General features: G+C 37.7%; 1 protein-coding gene across 1 annotated transcript in view; it reads left to right on the forward strand.

Annotated features, from left to right (window-relative positions):
• LOC149451925 (uncharacterized) overlaps positions 1 to 21,112 on the forward strand; it is a 56,538-nt gene extending 35,426 nt beyond the window's left edge. Inside the window, exons 2-8 of the mRNA XM_089689978.1 lie at positions 2,779 to 2,835; positions 8,815 to 8,883; positions 9,446 to 9,499; positions 11,982 to 12,119; positions 13,584 to 14,056; positions 15,170 to 15,300; positions 16,690 to 21,112. Of these exons, the coding sequence (XP_089546104.1) occupies positions 2,779 to 2,835; positions 8,815 to 8,883; positions 9,446 to 9,499; positions 11,982 to 12,119; positions 13,584 to 14,056; positions 15,170 to 15,300; positions 16,690 to 17,279 (1,512 nt within the window). The 3' untranslated portion in view covers positions 17,280 to 21,112. The remainder of the gene's footprint in view (positions 1 to 2,778; positions 2,836 to 8,814; positions 8,884 to 9,445; positions 9,500 to 11,981; positions 12,120 to 13,583; positions 14,057 to 15,169; positions 15,301 to 16,689) is intronic.
• The last annotated feature ends 522 nt before the right edge of the window (positions 21,113 to 21,634 follow it).

Here is a 21,634-nt window from a genome sequence, read left to right on the forward strand (position 1 = left end):
AGCTATTTATGACCTCGCGTAACAGTTTGGTCATATTTACCAGGTGAGAACACGACTGGTGAAGGTGCACGCAAGTTTGTCATTACTACACAAACAGTGGTGAATTGAACACAAATCATTTTGTCCACAATATTGGAAAGAGTTTTTTCACAGATTATATGGACAATTAATTTTTGGAATAGTGATATTGCATATGGACACTTAATTATTGGAATATTGTTATTGTTTTTTGGCAACAGTTTTTTCATTTGTCAGTGGAGTGTGACACTATTATATTTATGTTTGTTGTTCAACTGAGTTGTACAGTTTATACAGTCAGGTCCATAAATATTGAAATGAAACAAACAAGATGTGCTTTAACTGCAGACTGTCAGCTTTAATTTGAGGGTATTTACATCCAAATCAGGTGAACGGTGTAGGTATTACAACAGTTTTCATATGTGCCTCCCACTTGTTAATTGACCAAAGGTAATGGGACAATTGGCTTCTCAGCTGTTCCATGGCCAGGTGTGTGTTATTCCCTCATTATCCCAATTACAATGAGCAGATAAAAGGTCCAGAGTTCATTTCAAGTGTGCTATTTGCATTTGGAATCTGTTGCTGTCAACTTTCAAGATGAGATCCAAAGAGCTGTCACTATCAGTGAAGCAAGCCATCATTAGGCTGAAAAAACAAAACAAACCCATCAGAGAGATAGCAAAAACATTAGGCGTGGCCAAAACAACTGTTTGGAACATTCTTAAAAAGAAGGAACGCACTGGTGAGCTCAGCAACACCAAAAGACCCGGAAGACCACGGAAAACAACTGTGGTGGATAACCGAAGAATTATTTCCCCGGTGAAGAAAACACCCTTCACAACAGTTGGCCAGATCAAGAACACTCTCCAGGAGGTAGGTGTATGTGTGTCAAAGTCAACAATCAAGAGAAGACTTCACCAGAGTGAATACAGAGGGTTCACCACAAGATGTAAACCATTGGTGAGCCTCAAAAACAGGAAGGCCAGATTAGAGTTTGCCAAACCACATCTAAAAAAGCCTTCACAGTTCTGGAACAACATCCTATGGACAGATGAGACCAAGATCAACTTGTACCAGAGTGATGGGAAGAGAAGAGTATGGAGAAGGAAAGGAACTGCTCATGATCCTAAGCATACCACCTCATCAGTGAAGCATGGTGGTGGTAGTGTCATGGCGTGGGCATGTATGGCTGCCAATGGAACTGGTTCTCTTGTATTTATTGATGATGTGACTGCTGACAAAAGCAGCAGGATGAATTGTGAAGTGTTTCGGGCAATATTATCTGCTCATATTCAGCCAAATGCTTCAAAACTCATTGGACGCCGCTTCACAGTGCAGATGGACAATGACCCAAAGCATACTGCAAAAGCAACCAAAGAGTTTTTTAAGGGAAAGAAGTGGAATGTTATGCAATGGCCAAGTCAATCACCTGACCTGAATCCAATTGAGCATGCATTTCACTTGCTGAAGACAAACCTGAAGGGAAAATGCCCCAAGAACAAGCAGGAACTGAAGACAGTTGCAGTAGAGGCCTGGCAGAGCATCACCAGGGATGAAACCCAGCGCCTGGTGATGTCTATGCGTTCCAGACATCAGGCTGTAATTGACTGCAAAGGATTTGCAACCAAGTATTAAAAAGTGAAAGTTTGATTTATGATTATTATTCTGTCCCATTACTTTTGGTCCCTTAACAAGTGGGAGGCACATATGCAAACTGTTGTAATTCCTACACCGTTCACCTGATTCGGATGTAAATACCCTCAAATTAAAGCTGACAGTCTGAAGTTAAAGCACATCTTGTTTGTTTCATTTCAAATCCATTGTGGTGGTGTATAAAGCCAAAAATGTTAGAATTGTGTCGATGTCCCAATATTTATGGACCTGAATGTAGGTTACAGTAAATGTGGAAAAAGTTCTGAAATTATTTATCTTTGTCTCGTTTTTTTACATCACAGAAACCTGACATTTTAACAGGGGCGTGTTGACTTTTTATATCCACTGTACAATGAGCAGTGACTGACTCCACTGACTTATCATTAATCTTCAATCTCTCCAACAGGAGGTTCAGGGAAGCTGCTGCCTTGATGTGTTTGGCACAATAAAGTAGGAAATATTTAGAAAAATTACAGCAATGCTACTATATACTGCTGTATTATTGATAGGAGGGTTTTCATGTGAAGATGTAGGGGATCTCCCTTCTTGTGGCAACAAGTATGGTGGCAATACTACTCATCCTCACCATTAAGCAGTATTAATAAAATCATCATCCCTCATTGATATGGGAGGATGAGAAGGTTTGCCACCATACTTGTTACCACAAGTGAGGAAAACCAATGGGACCATGTTACCCATGATCGTGGTTTTGGATTATTGAAGTATTTTTTTCTTTGTTTTTAATTTTATATATAGTGGTGAAGGTTTAAATCTTATAATGGCTTTTTTTAAGAAAAGAAACAAAATGTGCTTATGTATGTTATTAAGCCTTTTTTAAGTGTAATCGTGGCACCACAATGGCTCTATCGTAACTCAGAGACCTCCATACAAGCAAACACCAGAGCATCAATCTCTTACCCCTTGTCTACAAGGACTGTTTATAAACACACTCCCAAAGCTGAAGTGGAGTTATTTGGAGCTGCACATTCAGGTGCAGCGCATTGTAGGATACTTTTACTGTACTATTCGTGAGATCATCAGTGTCTCTAGCAATGTGGTATTCCTGAAGCCAGAGTGCACTAATTTTGCATATCATTGCCTCTGCAGATTGACAGCTCTATCTCCAAGTGTGAACTGGATGATGTGAAAAGTGCTGCTAAAGAGGTATCTTTTTTTTAATGTTCAATTTGTCTTCATTGTATAAGAGATAAACAATAACAATAAAAAATTACAAAGTACAATAGAAATAAATAGTCAAAACATACTATCAGGACTATAAAACAGACAAAAAAAATTAATGTTGCAATTGAAGAAAATAAAATACAGGCATGGATAACATAGCATGTAGGTTATATTCTCCCAATAATATCAATATCATAAATCTATACATAAATCTCTTTACATTATGACATCTCATTTGCAAAGTTGAGAAAAAGTGAAAGTCAGGGCCTGGGTCTGAACCTGGGACCTCGGCTGTGTCTGGCAATGGCACCTCTTGCTGAGCCATCTGGAATTCTGGGCAGCTTCCTGGATAATTCCTTGAATGATCTTGCCTTGACCTTGCTTCTCGTGAACCTTGAACCCTTTGCTCCTCCCAAGAACTTCCTGATTTAAGCCATGTCTCTGCACTTCCTGCTAGACAGATTATTGTGCCTTCTCCAAGCAATATCTCTCTCCTGCTGCCATCCATACCTTCGCTATCACTCGTTACCGACCTTTGACTTGTTCTTCGACTATGCTTCTGCCTGATCCTAACCTGCAACCACTTGTTACCGACCTTTGTTTTGTTTACTGACTACTCTTCTGTTTGATCCCTACCTGCTATATCTGCTTCTGGAACCTGGCTTGCTCACCTCCTGGTGGGGCGATGCTGAGGACAGTGACCTGGTACTAACACACAGCAAAACTCATCTCCACCATCAGGAGCTCAGGTGAATACTGGTTAGTGGAAAAAAGGGGGGATAGCCACCTAGCATGACACGTAAATATGTGTCATGTAAATATCTCCGTCTCACTAATAATTAGTGTGGATTTATAAACCCGATATACTTAACATAAAACATAGCAGTATGACAAGTGCAATACTGCTCACACAGAGTGGTTATTAGAAAATCCAAGCGGAGTAATATAATAAGTATTTACAAAAAAGTTTTATTCGATCACATGGATCATACGGAGGTTAGACAGAGACATGGTAAACAAGTCATTATAAAATCACTAAATTAAAAACATTCGGCGTCTCCAGATCTAATAGTTATTCGGCAATCAGGAATCCACATAAGGCAATAAAGTTCCTAACTACTTGATCAAAGAATTTTCATATTTTCCATATGATATCAGCATAAGGGGAACATTCTTCAAAAAACTGTTTTGGTAGCCACCACAGTGAATAGAATGACCTCCTGAAATGGAAAACTGGAAAAGAAGGGATCATAGTAGAGGGAACAAAAAATAGGATATATGCACTAACCATATGCAATAACAGAACAACCCCATGACAGGTATATATGTTATTCCATTACCTTCTCATAAACTTGACCATCATGAAAGGATGGATATGTGGCCTTCCTGGATAACCACCCCAAATGGAAATGTGTCCAGAGTAGTAAATGATTCTAAAAGTGTATAAATATAAAACATAAATATCAAGCTACCAGCAAACCTGAATGAGACTAGAATAAGGGTAAAAATCTATGAATATTACCATACAAAAGATCAAGGGGACTTCTCCTCACTTGAAGTAAGATCAGGTGTGGATGAAAAAGTGAATATGGGGGTGAAAAGCCAGGTAGTTGATGTATAGAGTCCAGACTGGTTGATACAGTTTATGTATATTTGAATATATAGACCCAAATCTGGGTTTCCAAAAATTGCTCAATTATGAGAATAGCAATGCGGTTCCTTAAAAATATATATGAGACTGTTTTAGCATGCCGCAACACATATAAAGCGTAGTGTATACGTATTCCTCCAATATGAGTTCAAAAAATTCCCCAAAAATGAGGTAAATAAGCACAGGATTTCCAAAAATATAAGGGTATGTTACCCGTTTATATTGATAGCACTAAAGCCTAATTTAGCCAAACGGCTATAAACTTGCCACCGGTGGAAGTAGGCTGTGACTCAGAGTTGCCATGTGCGGGCTGCTTAGGGTGATGTTCGCATCATAATTTGAGTGTCTCCTGCCTTTCCAGTGTGGAGCTGAAGCAAACCGCTTCTTCCTTCCTCGTGGGCACCACGCCCTATGGAGACGCCGAGCGTAATGATGTCATCACGTTGACGCGTTTCGTCCGCCAATCACCGCAGACTTCGTCAGAACTGACTTTTTTTTGGAAACCCAGATTTGGGTCTATATATTCAAATATACATAGACTGTATCAACCAGTCTGGACTCTATACATCAACTACCTGGCTTCCCACCCCCATATTCACTTTTTCATCCAGACCTGATTTTACTTCAAGTGAGGAGGAGTCCCCTTGATCTTTTGTATGGTAATATTCATGGATTTTTACCCTTATTCTAGTCTCATTCAGGTTTGCTGGTAGCTTGATATTTATGTTTTATATTTATACACTTTTAGAATCATTTACTACTGTGGACACATTTCCATTTGGGGTGGTTATCCAGGAAGGCCACATATCCATCCTTTCCTGATGGTCATGTTTATGAGAAGGTAATGGAATAACATATATACCTGTCATGGGGTTGTTCTGTTATTGCATATGGTTAGTGCATATATCCTATTTTTTGTTCCCTCTACTATGATCCCTTCTTTTCTGGTTTTCCATTTCAGGAGGTCATTCTATTCACTGTGGTGGCTACCAAAACAATTTTTTGAAGAATGTTCCCCTTATGCTGATATCATATGGAAAATATGAAAATTCTTTGATCAAGTAGTTAGGAACTTCATTGCCTTATGTGGATTCCTGACTGCCGAATAACTATTAGATCTGGAGACGCCGAATGTTTTTAATTTAGTGATTTTATAATGACTTGTTTACCATGTCTCTGTCTAACCTCTGTATGATCCATGTGATCGAATAAAACTTTTTTGTAAATACTTATTATATTACTCCGCTTGGATTTTCTAATTACCACTCTGTGTGAGCAGTATTGCACTTGTCATACTGCTATGTTTTACGTTGAATACTGGTTAGTGCCTAGACCCTGCAACTCAGGTGAGCCCATGTCATCTGCCAGGGTGACCTGTTTGTATACCTATCCTGCTGGTTTCTGGGAAGCTCTCTTCTGCTATAGCTACTGGTCTCTGACCCTGACTCCTGGCGGTGACAGTGAAGCACACATTTCAATTTTAATATCTCCTCGAGTTGCCATAAGGAGTTAGGATCTTGCTTCCTGACTGCCCTATAGCAGAAGTTGTAACAAAAATCCTCCTGCACTGATAAGGAAGTAAGCCCTAATCACTAGCTGCTAACACTCTAAACTAATACCAAACCAGTGTGACAAATGTAAAAAAATTAGTGTAGCGCTTCAAACTAAAAATAAATAAATAAATAATACTGTGCAAAAAAATAAAAATAAAATACTTCAGTCACTATTGTGACTAGTGAAAGTGATGACAATATATATGCATATGACTCCGTGACAAATAATTATAGTGCTGGGGTCACCTAAGTGACCTATACAAGTGACACACACAAAGATAAATAAATAAAACCCTCAATAGTTGAGGAAAAAACATGATAGTGCCACTTGAAATCTCATAAATAAACATAACAAACACTCTAATAGTCCAATCAAATATAGAAATAAGTGTTTCTTATAAACATGCAACGTGCAATTCGTGATTGCTTTGTGAAAGTGCCAGCACACTTTTTCCACTCCAGCTGCAGTGCTTCCTCACCTCCTTTTTGCGACCCCAAAGGGCCAAAAATCATTCAGGGTCACCCTGGATCCTTCACAGCACCGGCTAATAGCTCTCCTCCTTCAATATCTCTCCAGTAAGCCTTCTGGATCACCTACGATCCCCTGATATTGATCCTCCTCCAGTACCTTTCCACTGCAACCTCCAGGACCCTCTGTATAGGTACTCTGCAGAATATATTACTCAGCATGCCTCCTTGCTGTTCATGTTTCCTTCACGTGTGTTTCTCTGTGCTCACCTATTTTTAATTTTTTTACCTATAGCAGAAGTACTGTTACAGGGCAGCAGGGCTGCGCAAAATCACGTATATATACTTGATTTTGTATTTCCAGGTAGGGGGCACGTGCGTCACCCTACATGCATCGCCATTGGCAGCTACAACTGTCAACACTGGGTCCTGGCTGGAGATTCCTCGCCGGCACCTGGCGATCACCGAGGGACACTGACAGAGGAGAGGTCTGTATGTAAACAATACAGATCTCTTCCCTGTCAGTACCAGCACACTGCTTTGTATTGCTCTGTATATCTGCTTACACAGTAAAGCACACAGTTAAGCCTTTGATTGCCCCAGATGTTAACCCCTTCCTGCCCAGTGTCATTACTTTTTATTAGCTCTGACCACTGTATTAGTGTCAGTGGGATGTTAGTGGCAGGTAGTCATTTTCCCCCCCATTGTCAGAATGCCCGCTGCAGTCCCACTATCGCCACCATTACTTGTATAAAAAAAAAATTCCAGTATATATACTGCCATTTGTAGATGCTATAACTTTCACGTAAACCAATTAGTTTGCACGTATTAGGATTTTTTTTTAGCTAAGACATGTAGCAGAATACATTTTGGCCTAAATGTATGATGAAATTTGATCTTTTAATTTTTTTTAGTGGACAGGTTTTATAGCAAAAAGTCTAAAGTATTGGGTTTTTTTTCAAAAATTTTTTTTTAGAAATTGTTATAGAGCCAAAAATAAAAAAAACACACAGGTGATCAAATACCACTGAAAGAAAGCTACATTTGTGGGGAAGAACGACATAAATTTCATTTGGTGCAGCGCTGCATGACCACGCAATTGTCTATTAAAGTAACGCAGCGCCGTATTGCAAAAAATGGCCTGATCGGGGGGGGGGGGGGGGGGGTGAATCCTTTGGAGGGCAAGTGGTTAAAGTTTAAAACATATAATTTAGTGGTTAAGTTTGGATTGTTTATTGCTAAACATTTTATTGAGGTAGGGGCCCAGGCATATGGATGTGCGGTGCTTTTTTTTTTTTTTCCCTTAAGCAGTTGCAGACTCTGGGCTTGTTATAAACACCCAGAAATATGTCATCATTGTACACAGGGCATGTGTAACTTGTCCAGTCCTTTTGCCAGAACCTCCCAATACTGGGTAATTCAGCTCTGATTAATCGCATTGACAGCTGGAGCTATAAAAAAAAAAAAGCAGCCTGACAATGTTTATCAACAATATCACTCAATCAACACAGAAACATGCAAAGAAACATTGTTTCGTTTTGTATCTTTCTGTTTATTCATTTTCAGATCAAAGGGACGAACTTAACTGCAGATGAAATCAGTTAATGCAAGCTGACAAGTAAAATATTTTTTTTTTAATAAAATGTTCCTGTTTAACCCTTTATTAACCCTTAGTTTACTCTCATCAGCTCTAATTAACTCCTTATTCTCCTCCATTCAGTTAGTATTTTTCCGCTGTTTTTTTTTTGTTTGTTTGTTTCTATGTTATTAGCTAAAAGTATTTGAAATTGTTTGTTTTGTTTGTTAATATTTTAATATTTTTACACCTTTAACATATATTTACACATTGAAAATTGAAAAAAAAAAAAAACCCACTTTAATTATTTGTATATAACTTTGCAATGCTTTGTACCAGAATCATAATTTTAGTGCGATTTTAAACAGAACAAACTACAGAATAAAATGTGCACTTTTTTGTGCAGTAACACTCTTTATTTTTAAACTAACACAGCTCAAAAAAAGAAAAAGTTCATTTTGTTACGCTTAATTGTTTAAGGATTGCGAAAAAAAAATAATTGTTGCAAGACAGTATTCATGAAAAGAAAGCCTTGCTTGTCCTTAAAAAAACAGTATATATATTATGTTTTTATCTTGCATAATGACAAAGTTATTGCTGATTAAACAAGCCCAAAGCAGAATTGTAAAAATTGCTCTGGTTCATGGAGGTGTGAGAGGCGAAGTGGTTTAATATGAGTAAAGTGGATTTTTTTGGTTTGTGTTTGCTGATAGATGTCTCAAGATAATCCTCAACCAAAGAAGGGCCCAGTGGGCATCCAAGATAGATCATCATCCCGAGAGGTAATTGGTGTTGTAAAATTTCTAAAACTTATCGAACCTTTCTCTGTGAACTTTTTTTTTTTTAAATAGTATATATCTTTGTGTGTGTTCTTTTTATGTAGTCAACAGGTGTTGTTTTTTTCCATTGCTAACTTGCACCACCTTACTGCATTTTCTGGTCTTGCACTTTACTGCAATTTCTTTCCTGCCCATTTTCTGCATGAGTGTCTCTTTTGTGTCTGTGTTCTCAGTATTTATTACCTGTTCTCTCTTCTCCACCTCCAGAGTTTGTTACTTTTCTTCCCCATATTCTCCAAGCTCACCCTTTCTCTTTGTGTTTTCCCCATCTTTATCTCTTCCTTCCTCTTCTTTCTTATTCCTCTCTTGCGCTTTTTTCCTCATCTCTCTCTTTTCCTTCTATTTTACTCTTCACACTCTTCTTCCTTTACTGTACGTTCTTCCTGTTCTCTTTTTTGCTCTTTGTTATCTTCTTACTCAAGTTTCCTCTTTGCCCCACTTTCCTCCACTGTCTATTTACCGTACAGGTTGTGCTGTTGACATTAATATATAGTTTTTTTTGCAGAAAAAGTCACGGTATTCAAACATTGGACTCCACACAGAAAATAGAAACAGACAGGTGTGTACTGCAATTTTCCTCCTTGTCTGAGCTGAATGAAAACCTGTTCTGAGACTAATAGGGGGGCAGCTGGGGGTGGCCCACATTTTTCCTAATTTAATTACAGTTCATTTTGTCTGTGTCAGTCTTGATATTGACACCTGTTTTTTGTGAAGCTTCATGTAGTTTAGGTCCTCAACTGGCTCAAATCAAGATTAAAGCAGTATTAGATCCAAAAGCTACCATTTATTTTATTCCAGCTTACCAATTCTTAGATGTGATGGCTGTATTCGTTTTCTATTTTAGGCAACTTAGTTGTTTTTCAGACGTTCAAGTTCTCCAGCAGAATGTGTCAGCTTTCAGTACACGGATGTGAATCCACTTACCACTGGCAGGAATGATTAATGATTTATTCATATAGACTGACATTGCTGCTGTTTGCTGTGTCCTGTGCTCATTCCTCCAAAGTGGTGTCTCACTACTATACAGGAGGTGTGCTACTGGCCAGATCATCAAGTGAAGACAGAGGGAAAAAAGCCAAAGAAAAGAAAACTGATGCAGCCACCACATCTAATGATTGGTAAACTGCAATATAATACATTTTTAGGTTTGGATGTAATACCGCTTTAAAGTAGAACTAAAGGCAAAACTTTTTTTGTTTTGGACAGGGTGGAGATGGTTTAGAATACCTGTCAAGTTTTTATTGCAGTCTGTGCCCCTGTATTCATCCTTTCTATTTGTCCTGTTTACCATTATCATTGAAAGTGAAAGAACCCCCAAATTTTGGGTTGTCCTCAGAAAAGTAATTTTCCAATTGGGACACTAGTTCTGGTGACCTGGGGGTCCCCAATTAATTCCCTTTAATTTGCAGAGATTTTCTCACTTCCAGTTTTGGCTATGGGACAGGAAGTGAAGGTGAATCTTCCCAATGGGACACAGATGACAAAAAATAAACACGGGTTATAACCCTCCCTTGCTCTATCCAAAATGAAAGAAAATGTTTTGCCCATAGTTCTAATTTAAGATTGCAAACCTATCATTTGGGCATAGTGTTTATACTTATTATAGTCAGATGAGCTATGACTGAATATTAATTATATTTCTACTGATATGCAGTTATAGCCCTGATGAAGGGGAACCTCTAAGGCAACGAACTGCAGTGGATGATTTTACTAATAGCATTTATTATAATTTTTTTCTGGACACACTTTAGTGGGTTGGCTCTTAGAACTCTTTCCCTCCTTACCCTCTAAAAGGACTGACCTGAAAGCTCCCTCCTTAGGATCAGAAAGCTTCATAAAAACCACAAGGACCATTTAAATATCTACTAGAAATGCAAACACATTTAAAAAAAATCTACATTCTTCATATATAAGTAAAAGCATGGCAGAGGTTCTTCCTTACTCTATCTAAAATTAAATGAATACCAAGTAGCTGAAGATCAACTTTAATGATGTAATTCAATGTGATCTCAATGAAATGTGTGTTTATACTTGGATTGTTAACTACTCACATCACAAATGTAATTTATAACGTTTTCTGTTTTTTCCATGAGGCATTTCATAAAGTAAGACTATAGAATAAGATATCCAAGAAATTTATTGAATCAAAATAACTTTGGTTGGTAAAGGGACTTTTGCTAAATGAATACATCAATGCAGGGTGGCTGTAATAATGTGAGGAGTGTTGTTATGGACAGTTTAATTATACTGCTATTAAGCAAGCCAAGTGTTAGTGGCAGTTTTTGAATGTATATCTATTGAATAATTATCATGTCCGTATTCAGAAAATCTAATAAAACCATTTTCCTTATCAACAGAGTTAGGATGTATTCAGATAGTAGTAGTTGGTCAGATTTTACTAGAACTGTTTAGTAATGCTGATATTTTATCACTCATTGAAGTGTCTTAGTTCTGAGGAAGCCATTCGGATGAATGCTGAAACATTTTAACATTGCTAAACAGGTTTAGTTAAATTTGACTAACTACCTCTAGTGGTACTATCACCTGGATAAATAAACACTTTTCTAGACATGCAATCTAAATTTCATTAATTAGCCCCAGGTATGTCAGTGCAGTAAAAAAAAAAAAACATGATGGAAAAATAAGTTGGCCATACACGATTAGATTTTCTCTTGCTTATTCTGTGGCTGGATGAGAGTAAATCAATTAATTCCCCCATCCATGCTAAAAAGGCACACTCACAGTTGCCTGCATAGTGACTGCATCTGATAGGATATAGTCTTTGTTTGTTTGGCCAATAATTTCCATCCTGGGTTTTGTTGAGTTGGGTGGTGCTTGCAGGGCCACCCAGAAATCAAATATCGAGCCATCTAAAGCCAGCAATAGTCTTCCAGGCACCACAGCTGCTGATCGGAGATCTGCTTGTAGTTTACATTTATATAACGGGGGAAGGGGAGGATGGCATTCTTTTAAAATAACTTTCAATACTTTCTAAAATGTACTTTTTGCTAAATGTGGATGGATTTTTTTTTTAACCCTAGAAAAATGCTTCACAGCAAGGTAAAAATGTGGTTGTTGAAGAGCATCATAACTCCCCTAATTGTTCAAGACCAGTAGCAGCTGTAGCCAAAGTGGAAGTTACTGATAACTTGCCTACTCCTTACCTCAATAACAGAAAGGTAATTAACTCCAGAGAAAATTAAACTGTGTATAAATTGTCCGAATTAACTTGTTTATTAAAATGTATAAGATCTCTCATGCAGCTATCACCTGATTATTTTTTTTTTGCTGATCCAAGCTACCCATTGACATAAGAGGACAAGTGCTGGATGTGGATTCTCTTGGATTTGGAACATTTTGACAACAGTTAAAGCTCACCATATACCATCACTAGTCCAATTTGACTGTACAATCTTTTGTACAGTCTCCTTTAGATTTACCAATGATTGCAAACTGTGCGGTGAGCTTAGGGAAAGTCAGTTGGGCAGGTTTTAAGATCTTCCCATATTCGTAATATATACTGTGATCATCAATCACCAGTTCCTGCTCTGCCCCTCCCCTTCCCCCTCAGATCTCCATAGTGCTGTGCTGGAAATCTCAAAAGATCTGATCTTCAGCTATATGCCCTTGTCTTTCAATCTTTCAGGTCAGTCAGGGTGATTGGATTATGCCCATAATAAACTCCCCTGCAGTGGTGTAGCGTGAGTTGCCAGCACCTGGGGTCACCCTTAACTGCACCCACACACTCAGCGGGAGCTTGCCACTCTCTTTCCTCTAATTCGCCCACTGCAACCTAGAATCGGCCCTTCTCTCTCTTCCACACAACCTAAAATCTCCCTTAGAAGGGAGCATGCTGCTGATAGGACCAGAAGTGAATGCACAAAAATTGATCTCCTGACTATTCTCACCCCAAATCCCTACTTTTTTTGCACCCCTAAGAATTTTCCACCCGGAGAAACCAACCTTGTGGCCTCATCGCTATTATGCCACTGATGTCCTGTGAATTTTTCATTTAAAACAGAACTATATCTGAGCACCACGAACCAAAAACGCAATTTAATTTTTAATATTTAAAACAAACTTACCCATCTATGTATCTATGTTTTATATAGTTGTGAAATCACTTTGATAAACAATACCTCCCCCCAAGCATTTCTAGCTGTGGCCATCTTGAGTAAGGACAGATGATTCCTATTGCATTTACTTCCTGTAATCCATCTGCACTTGGCTCAGGCATGCAGGCAGGAAGGCATGCTTTGCTGAGAAAGCCCCTTCTCTCCTCTTGTGGATGAAAGAAAAAAATTGCTCAGTCATTTTGGCCTAGACTAGAAACCAGGATGCATCTGAAGAAATGTAAAAAATAAAGTTTAAAACAAGTAAATAATATTGCTTCCTATCTACTTACTAATGCTAGCATCATAAAGATCAAACATAGTTAATGTTGCTTGAGAGAGTAAAGTTTGCTTTAATTTCAATGAATAAACCTGGTTGGTTGTTCTATCACATTTATAAGTGTTGTGACAAACTGATCTGTGGAGTTAGCAGGAGCTATTTTCAAATTTTATGTTTTTAAACATTTGTAAAAACATCTAATGGCAACATTTGATGTACTATTAAAAAGCTTTTTATTAATGTTTCTTCAGGTTGCCACACAGTTAATTCCAATTGTAGACACTTGCAGAATTGAAACTACTCTTTCACAACTAGGAGAAAATAAAGTGGTGAACACCTCAAGAAAAGCAGCAGCAGGACATAAGAACATCAAAAGGCGAGCTAATGAGGACAACGATGTATCAGATTTTGAGAGGGAACTAATGAATGAAAAACATCACAGGAAAAAGAAACCTCTGGACCCTAGGCACCGTCTCAGAAATGCCAAATTTACTGCACATGAAAACTTGGTCCTTGTGGAGAATCTAATACCGGTTTTTCATAAACTTGCTGGCAACAACTTGGCCACCACAGATCCTGCCTGGAAGCATGCAGCCTGGCTAAAAATCACTGCTGCTGTCAATAGCTTGGGTGTTTATCCTAGGCATCACGAACATGTCAAAAAAAGATTTCATGACATTAAATTTGCTTTGAGAAAGAAAATGTCAGATGAGCAGCAGAGCAGGTAAACCATGTTTGCATTTAATCCTTATGTTATATGTTATTATGGTCTTTTTTTTTTTTTATGTGCCATGTTTCATCCACTTCAGAAGTGTTTACCCCTGTCAGGACTTTTTTTTGCTATTCAGCACTGTGCTATTTTAATTGCCAATTGCTTGGTCATGCAACAGTGTACCCAAAATAAATTTATATAATTTCTTTTACACATATAGAGCTTTTTTGGTGGCATTTAATCACCACTGGGTTTTTAATTTTTTGCTATCTAAATGAAAAAATACAAAAAATATTTTCTTTCTTGATAAATTTAGGCTAAAATGTAGACAGCAAAATATAGCCAAAATATAGAATGCAAATCAGCGCTAGGGCTGGAATCAGAAGTGACATCGGGACATATTGACGCGGCCCACAATTGCTCCTTTGTCAAACCTGATGGTTTGCGTTCCAGCGCGGCTATATTTTTTGCTGGAGGAAGACGCAGCCTGTCATATGGACTTAGTCTGCATTCTGACAGAGTCCAGCTTTATTCCACCTATCCTGCAGAGCTGTTTTAAGGATACATCTCATCCACCCGCTGTACACCAAGGTTTGCCAGTGAATAAGGACTGATGATATGTCCATTTACTCTCATCCTTGTGAGTGTATTTTAACCCTTTCCTTTACTTGTTTTTACTTAAATTGATGTACTTGGATGGTGGCACCTTCTGTTTATTGTTCTAGTGCACAGAGATATCCAATACCCCGTTAGAAGAGCTGCAGCCATTATAGAAGTGGATTAACACCTTGATCTACCATATAGAGACTACGGCTTCTTGCTTTGGACTTAATCACACCTTCTCCATTTGCACTATAGAGTTTTTTATATTTTTATGACAGTTACATACATTGTAATCATGTGATTGCTATGAATGGTCATAGCGATCATGTGATACAGTGGTCGGGTTCTAAGTAACATCACGGGATCACGCTGCTGTGCACCGCCAGTGCGCACATGCTAAGCGACGTACCAGTACATTACTTGGCCAGTAGCTGCCACCCACCCGCGGTAAATGTACTGTGGGCTGGCAGCAAGTGATAATTGCCTAAAAGTTTCCTCTAACTTTCTCTATTTCGTCTGTAGGAGATCAGGTGTTAGTATACCAGGAAAAAAAATATTCTATCATGACTATGAGGAATTGTTAAAACCATATATTTATAAGGAATCATTTATTGGAATAGATGGAGGCTATGATTCCTCAAAGCATGTTAAAGGTAAGTTGCACTATTATTTTTATTTGTTTTGTTTTGTTTTACATTTAAAGATGTCAGTGTACTTTAGGTTTTTTTTTATTTCTTGAATATTCCTTTACCAGGCATTGATTTCATCAACTAATACATTAGCCACATGAGACCCGGTGTACACCACCTTGTCCAGCAATGTCTTCATGACTTCCAGAAGTCGGACATCATAGATTGTGCTTTTGTAAGCACTCTACAGAAGATGTAAAAGTCCCGTAAAAGTGTAGTTTTTCCCTGCAATATCTTTAGCCTCCCCAAGCCTATCTATTGGTCTATAAAGCTAACAGTCACATTAAAAGAGACTAATAATACATCTAGGGTGGTAAGAGGGTTTGCATGACTGATCTTCACTTTCACAAGAAAAACTCAAGGTGCTTTCTGGCTCTGTCTGTGGATCCATTGAAAGTTTTGACAAAAGGTTTTCACTGAATGTACCCTCTATTTATGGTTTGTTATTTACATATCTGAGTCCATTTTATGTCCAAAATTCCTATGTTACTGGAAACCACAACAACCATGTGATGGGACAAACAGTTATGCAAGCTATGTCTTGTTTTCAGCAGTCATTTATTTTGGATTGTAATTATAATATGTGAACAAAGGCTGCATACATGATTTTTTTGTAACATGTTTTTTTAAAATGTTGATCTTAGAGAGCTTTTCATTTTACTTTTTGATATTTAACCACTTGCCCTCCAGAGGATTTACCCCCCTTCCTGACCAGGTCATTTTTTGCGTTACGGCACTGTGTTACTTTAACTGACAATTGCGCGGTCATGCAATACTACACCCAAATTAACTTTCCGTCCTTTTTTCCCACAAATAGAGCTTTCTTTTGATGGTATTTGATTGCCTGTGCATTTTTTCATCTTTGCACTATAGACAAAAAAAACCGACAAGTTTGAGAAAAAAAAACAATATTTTGGACTTTTTGATGCTGTACTGGAGACAGTCAGGGAGGGGAGGAGGCGATGAACGGTGCAATGTTAAAAAATATAAAAAATTTAGGTTGCCATAAAGCCCCTTTCTTGTTTTTAAAAGCCCCAGATATTCCTAATATCACCTCCATATCAATAATAATAGTACATGAACCCTTCATATTTTCCATCCTGGCAAAGTCATTTCATGGTTTAAAGGGACATACATCCATTGAAAATCCCTAGTCATAAAACGGTTTCATTCAGTAATAGTAGAACAATAAAAACCTTGTTTAATTAGTTTTGGTTAAAATGATTTATTTTTATCAGGACAAGTAGATTGTCATAAGGGACAAGTAGTTTGGGACCCGAAATAGTTTTTGCTTTACATACACTTTAACAAATTTGAAAATTAATCACTCAGCTTTTGCTATTCCCTAAACAGAGCAACCTGGAACATTACTCTTGTACTCTGAAAATTCAAGTGAGAGTGGACTTTCTGTAACTGCTCATGGATTAGATCTGGAAACAGATGAAGATGATAACACCACAAACATGGATGTCCCTATAACTTTTTATCGACAACACTCTTCTCATCCAGTTGGTAACTCCTCTGCAGCAGAACCTTTTACTAACTGTGCTAACTCTGTTGCGCCAGAAAGTGCTGGAGTGGCTGATTCTGATGTTACAGATGCTGCTGTTGTTCCTCCAGATCCTTCATTACACAGACATCCAGTATACAGTACAGTAAATATGGATCGTCAGCAGTATGTGTTTGATGCTCCACAAAGTGAAAGATTGCAGGACAAACAAAAAAGCCATCGCAAATGTTTAATGAATAGACTTGACGTTTTGAACAATCACCTCGCCAAATTTAATGCCTTGTACGAGCAACAAATTGCAACCACTCAGATCTATAGACAGCAACAATTAAATTTCATGTGCAAACAAAATGAGCTGCTCACAGAACAGTTATCTAAGTTGGACTCAATAGCCACTCTCTTTGGTGAAAGGAACAGCAGCAACAACATCTGAAATACTAGGGTCTAAACAATAGGAATTGAATTATGTTAATGTTTTGTAAACATTTTCAGTTAAAGTTAATGTACATTGCTTGTATAGCAGATGTTTTTGTATTGATTCTTGGTAATTTAAATTGTCTAATAAATATAAAATATTCAACCTTAATCATGCTATAGCATACAGAAGGACCTTTAATGCTTATGAACCTAACACAAGTTGTAATTAAAAAGCAGTATTAAAAGTGCACGATATGGGCTTACCATTTGTGTTATGGGCATCTGAGGCCTGTAATACAGAAACCTCTAGGATAGCTTCAGAGGACACCAGATTGAATTTATTTTTTGCTAAAATGGTAACTATTGCACCAAATATGAAGAAACACAATCTGTGACCTAGTAGGAAGTTCTTGAGAGCAGAAGAAAGGGGGTGAAGCCCTCAGACTCAAACATTTTGGCCTCTGTTTGTGTAATATCCATGTATTAGGAGTCACAGTGTGCTCTAAAGATTTCCACAAGGTATTTACACTATAAACCTCGGGGTCACCTTAGAATGTTGGTTTAGACCATATTTCTACTGCTACTAAAGACACCACACACAGATTTGCATCACTTTGGCCTTTTGACCCATCTCCTTTTCTACACCAAATGTGATAATGTTACACAAAAGAAGGACATAAATCTACATTAGTTTTCTGCATAGCAGTTACTGTTGCCATGAATATTCATGTGTTCATGAGCTGCACAGTACTTTTCAGTTTGTGTTTATTCAATCACATGTCCTTAGCAAGAAATTATAGTTTACCTATAAACTGGATTTGTTTTTTTTTAATTGGCTAATGGCTATCCAATGTAATTCCTTTTTCTGCCATGCACCAAGGTTGGTGTTTAAGCACAGATATGCAAATTGTATAACGTCACACTTTGTCTAACCATGCTTGTCTGCGTTTTGTTTGGTATTTTTTTCAATAAATAAAGCAAAAGTCCATGTAAATTTATGTAAGCTCATGTATGGTAAGTATGTATAGCAATTACATATGTAACAAAAACAAAGCCATTTTTTTAAAGACAATGCTAAATTATATGCTGCTGTAAGGTTGGCAGTTTACAAAGGGCAGCATAGCTTCCCTTGATGTCTGCTAATATGAACACTTTTTAATATAATTTAAAATTGTGTAGATGTATGCACAAAATGCCATACAGTGAAGATCCTACTTATATTGTATTTGCTCAATATTCCCCATAATAAGTTGAACTTGATACATTTTTTTTCTCTAAGCAATAAGTTCATAGTTTATTTAAAGTAAACCAATTATTTGCCTATGCAAGGCAAGGTAACAGGTTCAGTTTAATCCCTCCTTCACAGCAGCACATTCCCAGCTAGGAACAAGTGGCACCACTTTGTGTAAACTGCTGGTCAGTCAAGTTGTAGCTTACATACCATTATGGACTCTTCCCATATGATAGCAGTGATTGAACCAACGCAGTCACATGTAGTGGATCATGTGCTTTGCCATACCTGAAAAGTATTGGGTAGGTTCTTAACTCCCAGCAGTTGAACAGAGTAGAAAGGTGTGTGCTGGAAGAGGAGATTAAAGAAATGCTATTTTCCCTATCATCTGCTAAGGGACACAGACATTATTAGACAGTCATATTATACAGCCACCTACAGGAGAAATGGACACCAATATCAAAAATACTGTTGGCCAGCACAGGATAACCTTGCCTACAACCGTCATGCCTCAGGGTTTTGTTAGCATCCTCAGGAGAGTGGATGTGTTTCCTTTCAACATCTTGGATTTTCAGGCAAATTGGCCATGTCTGGCATGATGGTGCCGTGCACTATCAATTTGGGAGGGACCAGAAGTCTCACCATGGCAGGAGAGGTAGATTGATTCCTGTCCTGGTCAGAATTTCATGTTAAATATTTGTCTGCCATATGCATACCAGGAGGGGTCTAAAGTGCAGTCTAAATTGGCGACCTTATCCTGCAAGGAACCCTTTCTGATTTTTCCTAAGGACAGTGTGGTTTTGAGGCCCAGGACTTCCTTTTTGCGTTAGGCAGTTTTGGCCTTTTACCTCAGTGAGGACATTGTTCACCCACCCCAAACTCTGCCTTCAGTTTACCAAAAGACAACATCCATCCATTGTCTGCATGTAGTTCGGGCTGTGAATGTCTTATCTCTTTGCCTCTGCTTTTTTCAGAAAGACTGATTCCTTTTTGTGTTTCAGGTGTTTACCAACTTTCTTTTGTGATCTCTAGGTGTCTCAAGCTGACCATCCTCTGATTTTATGGTCTTAGGAGTGGGTTCTACCCTTTCCTGTTAGGGTGCACTGTACTGGATTTGTGAGTGCCTTTTCCATTTAGCATTCTAAACTTTTCAGGCCTCATCTCTAGCTTTAGGAATTGGGTCCTTCAGGCAGCTCCCTAATTTTACTGTTGTTTTTTTCTTGGGACTGATAGTATTTGTTGCAATGTTGCCCTCTCCTCTGTTGGACTGCTTTTGGATGTCCCGACTGTCTGAGAATTCCTGTCTGATACAGAATATAGGATTTTTGCACTTGGCATAAAATCCTTTTCTTGGAGGGACACAGCTTCTGTTTTTTATTTCATGCTCTCTGTACTTCTTTGCTACAAACTGAGGCATGATGGTTGTGGGTGGGGTTATCTTGTGCTGGCATATGGCTTTTTTGTTGCCAGCATCTATATCTCCTGTAGAAGGCAGTATTATCCAACTTTCTAGGAATTTCTGTGTTCTTTGATAGACTTCAAGAAAAGTTTTATATGGTAGCTACAAAAATTCTATTACTTCGTCCTGCATGGGCAAAACACAAGTTTTCTTTGATGTTTGCACTTTTTGTGACTGAAAAAAAACAACATTCTGGAGTGTATATTTGCTTTATTTAAGCTTCTTTAAAGCATAAAATAAAAGATAACTTTAATAGAATTGCAATGTTTTATTAATTTAAAACTAATCTGTTGGAATGTTATTAAGCGTACTGCTTTAGATTTACATTGCAGTGAATGTGACTGTCATCGTTATCATTCGTCACCTTTAATCAATCACTAATGTTGAGGAAGAATGTGTATCTCATGAACTTTACATTTAGAGAATGCGTCCTTTCACAATTTGAGTAATTACACTTAGCTCTATAAATGAAATTAGGCATAATCAAATTAAATAAACTAGCAGCTTTAATGAAACTGGATCTATGTACTCACTTCTAAATTAGGTCCAAGTGGATTCTTCACTCAGTACATGTGGAGTGTGCTAGGGTGCCCAAAATTCATGTGCTCTCTTATGCCAGTGTCAATCACAACTTGCATGGTTGATCTCGGTTTCTTCTATTCCCAAAACCTGTGCTTACCTTTCGTCCAACAAATTCAGAGGGTGGTATCACTGCCTAATAGAAATGCAGGAAGACAAGGCTTCAGGTCAACTGTGGTTGGTTGATATTGCTATAATGAAACACTTGGATTTAGGGGATTCTGGAACTTTCCAAATCTAATTTGATAACGTGAGTAGCCACTTAAAAAAGTTAGGTAAGCAGACTGGTTTAGTTTAACGTTTTGTTCTTCAGGACAAAATGCTTGGCTGGCATTGGCCTGTAAACAAACCTTGCATATATAGAAAGAATTCTATTTGTTATTAGCAAAGCAGGTTTAATGTTTACAAAGTTAGGCATGTTGTTTTTGCCATTATGACAAGATAGAGATACTGTAGGTGAATTTTTTTTTGTAACATTTTCTGTGATGGTTTCTGTGTCAAGAAAATTAAAATTCTTTGGTAGAAACTTTTGCTTAAAATCTATCTTCTTAAATAAAATAAATAAGTTATGTTTGCAAAATGTTTTTTTTCTTGGTTTCAACATAATCAGAAACATAAGTAGTTTGGATGAGATGTATCAGGTTGAGCAAGTTGGATAGTTAAAGGATAAGTTCACCTTTGGGAACATGTTACCTGCCCTTATGAGGTAGGAGCACACAGATACAGTGACAAGTCTGTAGGAGTCCTACATGGCACCCGTGATCTACTGATTGCAGGTGCAATGTTTTACAAGCTCCTTGTAAAAAAAATAATAAATGTACATTATTTTTTTACCAACAAAAAAGATGTGCATTTATTTTTATTTTTTTTACCACTTGCCCTCCTGAGGATTTACCTCCCTTCCTGACCAGGCCATTTTTTGCATTGCGGCGCTGCGTTATTTTAACTGACAATTACGCAGTCATGCAACACTGCACCCAAATTAAATTTATGTCCTTTTTCTTTCTGTGGTATTTGATCACTGGTGCGGTTTTTATTTTTTGCACTATAAAAAAAAAAGGACCGATAATTTTGAGAAAAAAACAATATTTTTTACTTTTTG

This window comes from Staurois parvus, unplaced genomic scaffold, assembly GCF_062004578.1.
Source record: "Staurois parvus isolate SC_StPar_1 unplaced genomic scaffold, SC_StPar_1.0 ptg000506l, whole genome shotgun sequence".
NCBI classification, from domain to species: Eukaryota; Metazoa; Chordata; class Amphibia; order Anura; family Ranidae; genus Staurois; species Staurois parvus.